Below are 5,368 nucleotides of genomic sequence, written 5' to 3' on the forward strand. Positions count from 1 at the left end.
TTAGTACATGAAATATTGCCATCAATAAAGTCTGGAGTTTGAATCTTGGTAAAGCTGAGATAAATGTCTCCCTTATGTGTTAGTCATTATTCTAAAGGTTAATAGTCGTCCGTGATTTACCTCTTTCATATTGACCCTGGGACGAGTTGGCGAGAGCGCTGGGGACGAACGTATTCACCTTTTACCACCAATATAATTTTTTTTTAAATTTTATATATTCTATAAATATAAAATTTTATTTACTCTAATTCTCTTATGTAAACATCATTATTTAATTATCTTTCATATTTTAAGTATAAAAAATTTAAAATTAAATATAATTTTTCTTAAATTTAATATTTAAATTAAAATAAAATATATTTTCTATCAATTATTTTTTCCTTTTAATATAATTCTTTTTAAATTTAATATTATTTAAAAAAATCTAATATAAAGAAAATATAATTTATTCAATTGAAATGAAAAAAATCCTATTTAATTGTTTAATTTAATAAAAAATATATTACAGTCAATTTCATGTATTGAATTTAATAAAAATTATAATTATTTTAAAACTTTTTTTTAGATAAATTGATGTGCATTATATTTAGTGGAAATAAAATTTTTAGCATACGAAGACGGTATATAAAATTTAAATTACGATGGAAGGAGTGCATGCAAATTTCATTTCACTCCCAACAGATTCTACCGTTTTCTAGGAAGTAGGAATCCAAACAAACTGCCCTCCTCGATATAGACCATGGATTGCATTAACTAATCACAACCGTCCAACCTAAGTCGGTTTCAGCAATCCTCATCGACAGCTTGCTCACCAATAAGGATAAAGGACACGGATCGCGTGCTATCGCAACCAATCGCTCACCGTCAGATTCATCTTATGACCAAAGGAAATCATCCTGATCTTCCAATATATACGTCCTGTACTTTCTGCCATTCGAAAGTCATCTCGTGAATTTGAGGTTCCGTCTCTTGAAACCCTACCTTTACTTTGCTGGCGGCGATCCATGGCTCGTACGAAGCAGACCGCTCGCAAATCCACCGGCGGCAAGGCTCCACGGAAGCAGCTCGCCACCAAGGTTCCTACTCTTCTGATCGATTGATTGGCTAGATGTTGTTTTGCGTAGTATTTTGATTTTCTGACGAGATCTCCTCTATTGATCTTACATAGGCGGCGAGGAAGTCGGCCCCTACCACCGGCGGTGTCAAGAAGCCTCATAGGTACCGTCCCGGGACGGTGGCGCTCCGCGAGATCCGCAAATACCAGAAGAGTACGGAGTTGCTGATCCGAAAGCTGCCGTTCCAGCGGCTTGTTCGCGAGATCGCGCAAGACTTCAAGACGGATCTACGTTTCCAGAGCCATGCAGTCCTGGCGCTTCAGGAAGCTGCTGAGGCCTACCTTGTCGGTCTCTTTGAAGACACCAATCTCTGCGCTATCCATGCTAAGCGCGTGACGATCATGCCAAAGGACATCCAGCTCGCTCGCCGTATCCGTGGGGAGCGCGCTTAATCGGTGAAATCCATCGTCTTCATGATTGCTTGCCTATGCTGGAAGGATGTTTGTTGAGCAATATTAACTTTTTTTTTATTTAGAAAAACATTCGAGAACCTTGTTATATTATGGTAGACTGATTGTAAATTTATGGATTGATAGTCTCTGGTTATTTGCACGTATTTGTAGTTGCCGTACATATTTTGATAATATCTTGCATTGTTGAAGGATCGATTATTCTATTCTTCGTGTGATGGTGTTGTGTGCCTTGTCATTGTACGCTAATTCTGTACGTTTGGTGTCGCAACTTTTTCGCTTTCTTTGTATCTTTCTTTTTTGATAGGTTTGGGATTGATTTCCTCGTTCTGCTTTGATATGGTCAATTTAGTCATCCTGTTATCGCATTGACTTGAGATTAGTCTGCGGTTTATGTTTTGTGAGATTACCGAAATGTCCCTTCTCTTTCTTTGGTCGTATATCGCTTTGATTTCCTCGTTCTATTTGTTCGACATCGACCCACTAAAGGTTTACCCGATAGAAGAAAACCCATTTGAAGAGTTAGATCCAGTTGATCCATCCCTCGATCTCAAACCGGATCAAGTAGATCAATTAGGTTAAAGATTGAACGAGTTGAGCGGGGGAGTTGGTGGAACTAGATAAGAGTTAAATTGACCTGTCAAATTGGATTGATCATCTATATCATTCCATTGATTCCACTAATTAAAAGATGAAAAAAATAATGTTTTATTTCAATCCATTCTTTACTTAATTTGACAAACCCACGAAGGGTAAGAAAAACAAAAGAGATTATGGCTGGCGTCCACGCCTAAATCACCACAATTTGTAAAGCATCCTGTGGCAGTGGATTATAAAAACTTAAAACCGAAAACACAGTCCGACGCTGACACTTTATTGATATAAAAGATTAAACAGCAACCATTTTCTGATTCAGATTTATATACCTCCACTTTTCTTTATCAACGAAATCTGCATCCAGGAACTTGGCAACAAAAATCCAAAGTCTATATGCATCCTCAAAGTTAGTGAGAAAGCTGAGGGAAGCATTTACAACATTGATTCCACACATTTCTTTGCCTCTCTTGCCTGCGACTTTCATTTCACAGGGCGACCTTCTTCCCTCCAAAACTTCATCCTTTTCAGTTTCATATTCGTCTGCAAACCGAATGTTACTTAGGAACCCGCGGCCAAGGGAAATGTTGCTTCTGTCCGCAAGCTTCTGCACGAGTACTGGCTTTACTTTCTCGCCTTTCCAGTCGAAGATATTGAATGCTAAGGCAGGTCCTCTGTCAAATTTTACTCTGGGACCATAAATTTTAACTAGTGGACGACCAGTCTCCGATGGAGGATGTTGCAGCTTCATCAAAGCAATAATTAGCCAATTGGTTATGCATCTCAATCTGTTATTGATGAGCATTAGACCCAATGAGTCTGCGTGGTCTAATCCTCTGCACAGAATTTCCATTTTCTCATCTATTACTGAAACCTCTGCGTCTTTTCCATATCGAACACTATGGTCTAACTCTGTGATAGAAGGCTCAGCATCCAAATTTGTGGCTGAAAAATCATCATCGAGTTGCGACAGCATTCTTGCAGGATCGATGCTCACAACTCCGATGCTCCTAGCGATCGTCGACGACTGTAATGTAGCTATGCTGGACTTTTTGACGAAGAGTCCTGCGAATCCAGATGGATTTTCGCCCAACACTTTGATAAAAGAACAGACGATAAAGTCTGGTCGGAGCAACGAGATCGCCAGTGTATCCAGATCCTTTGGTCCCAACGCACAAGCATCCAGTGCTACTTGCCATCCATTGCCTTTTGCCAAATTCATCCACAGATACGGATACCTGGCTCCGGTTATCGCCGACTGAACTGGAAAGACAAACAAGCCACTTCTTTTCTTCTTCCTGTTTCTCAGCTTCTCCTTCAAACTTGCAGAATGAATTCTTAGACTTGGCCACGAGAAGCTTGCGGACATGACTTTGGCTCCTCTCCTCTGTGCGCTCTCGGCCATCGCATTCACGGCTTCACTCTCATAGTCATAAACACCGAGCAGCCTCTTGTTGGAATGGAACGGGTAGGACTCCGCCAACAGCCTGAAAGCTGCAGTCCTGTTCGCAGTGCAGACCATGCAGTATTCATCATCCAAAATGTTGAAGAAGTGCATGATCTTTTGCCTAATTGCCGATTCCAGATCAATGTCTTGATTGCCTCTCCGCAGCTGGGAACTCAAGCTTGCTGACTTGTAGGAGATGCTAAAGAAAGGAGGCTGCAAGTGGCTGGAAGTCGAAGGAATGGAAGATGACGACGACGGCGACGGCGCTGAAGGATGCATTTGTGCATAAGAGAAGAGGCTGAATCCTGTATAGTCGAGACAAACGTGGCTAGACAGATGAGAGAATTCATTGCCCCGGATGTGGTCTGCTCGTTGCGTCTCGCCGTACTCCGGATAAATTGTGATGAAGCTGTGAAAGGCTTCGGCGAGGGAAGGCAGAGACTCATGATTGGTGAAATGGGTGTTCAGGAAAACAGAACCGGTCGATGATTTGACAAAGTTCGATCGCGTGGTCCTCGTACTGGTGGCTCTTGCGCGGCGCTTAGTGTTGCCGGATTCAAACAGGTTGATTAATGGTACAGGAAAACAACCAGAGGTGCATACCTCGGAGATCTCCTTGCAAGGAGCTTGCACTTCCATCTGACTCTCACCTGTTCTTCTCTTCTAGTTGATTTAGCTGTCCTTCAGAGGCGCTTTTGGATGAAGAAGAACAGAGCACGGTGTTTATAGGCCGGAAGATTGCTGCCAGAGAATTGGTCAGACTACTCAAACTGGCCTTTTAATCAATTTGGCAGAAATTGATTGGTATTTGACTTCATTTTAGATCTTCATCTTCATCTAATTTTTCTGCCATATGTCAGAGGCTTCATGAATCCTGAAAAAATCTAGACGGTGATGGGGAGGAGCTCATGGACTACATTACAAGCGATAACTTCAAGAAGACGACAGAAACAAGATGACAAGGTGGTCGTTGCCTTACATTTCTACAACTACCGACTTACAAGCAAAGTTTTGATCTTAGCAGCTAGACTAATTCATGCTTCGATTTCTTATCATCAGCAGGTCTTGAAGTCGTCCAAGCTACCAAACAAGCATTAATTCAGCTTTGAATTCGTTTCTCCAACCTTTTTCTACATTGATTACGGCCTCAGAACAGTCCACATGATCATTGCAGGCACCGATAGAGCAATTTTAATATCTTTTTCTACTGATCAATAAGTTGACTCAAGTGTAAACACTATATTTGAATTTGAATAATTCTTGTCATCATCACCCACTTGAGAATAATCCAATGAGGCAACTTGAGACAATATGAAAAAGTCTGAAACCATTAATGATTGAAACATGGAGTCGGCTCCCGCTTTGTGGCTCTCTGTGATTCATCTGTCAGTCTACTTGCCGTGTCTCAATCATTTTTGTCTACTGCGGAGAGAAAATGTCCAAAAAAACTGCAAAATTTATTCCTAACTCGTTTTGCTTACAAAAGCTTCTCATACCGTAACTCTGAATATTGGATAAAGCTATGCTAAACAGCTTCATCACTAGTCACCACACATTTGCTGAAGAGAGTCTTCTGTGCACAATCTTAGGTTACAAATTTTACCCTTCAGTTTAGCTAAATGTCACACTTGAATTTAGCTAAATGTCACACTTCAATACAACCAATTAGTGACAGTTTCCAATTCCTAGGCGCCTCACTTTATTTTTTTTTTTTAAAATAAATTAGAGGGTCTACGCTCCCATGGATGCAAATTTCACACTTTAATGTAACAAGGTGCCTTACTTTAGTATACTTACATGCC

At 40.5% G+C, this 5,368-nt stretch overlaps 2 protein-coding genes across 2 annotated transcripts; one reads left to right on the forward strand and one right to left on the reverse strand.

Moving 5' to 3' along the window:
* The first annotated feature begins 916 nt into the window (after nt 1–916).
* Nucleotides 917–1,671, forward strand: LOC122034879 (histone H3.3). The gene is made up of 2 exons (XM_042594241.1): nt 917–1,076; nt 1,169–1,671. The coding sequence occupies exons 1-2, from the start codon at nt 1,005–1,007 to the stop codon at nt 1,505–1,507; spliced, it is 411 nt and encodes a 136-aa protein (XP_042450175.1). The 5' UTR covers nt 917–1,004; the 3' UTR covers nt 1,508–1,671.
* Nucleotides 1,672–2,217: 546 nt separating this feature from the next.
* On the reverse strand, nt 2,218–4,638 carry LOC122033321 (molybdenum cofactor sulfurase-like). The gene has a single exon (XM_042592328.1). The coding sequence runs from the start codon at nt 4,203–4,205 to the stop codon at nt 2,415–2,417; it is 1,791 nt and encodes a 596-aa protein (XP_042448262.1). The 5' UTR covers nt 4,206–4,638; the 3' UTR covers nt 2,218–2,414.
* Nucleotides 4,639–5,368: the final 730 nt, after the last annotated feature.

Source organism: Zingiber officinale, chromosome 11B (genome assembly GCF_018446385.1).
Source record: "Zingiber officinale cultivar Zhangliang chromosome 11B, Zo_v1.1, whole genome shotgun sequence".
NCBI lineage: Eukaryota > Viridiplantae > Streptophyta > Magnoliopsida > Zingiberales > Zingiberaceae > Zingiber > Zingiber officinale.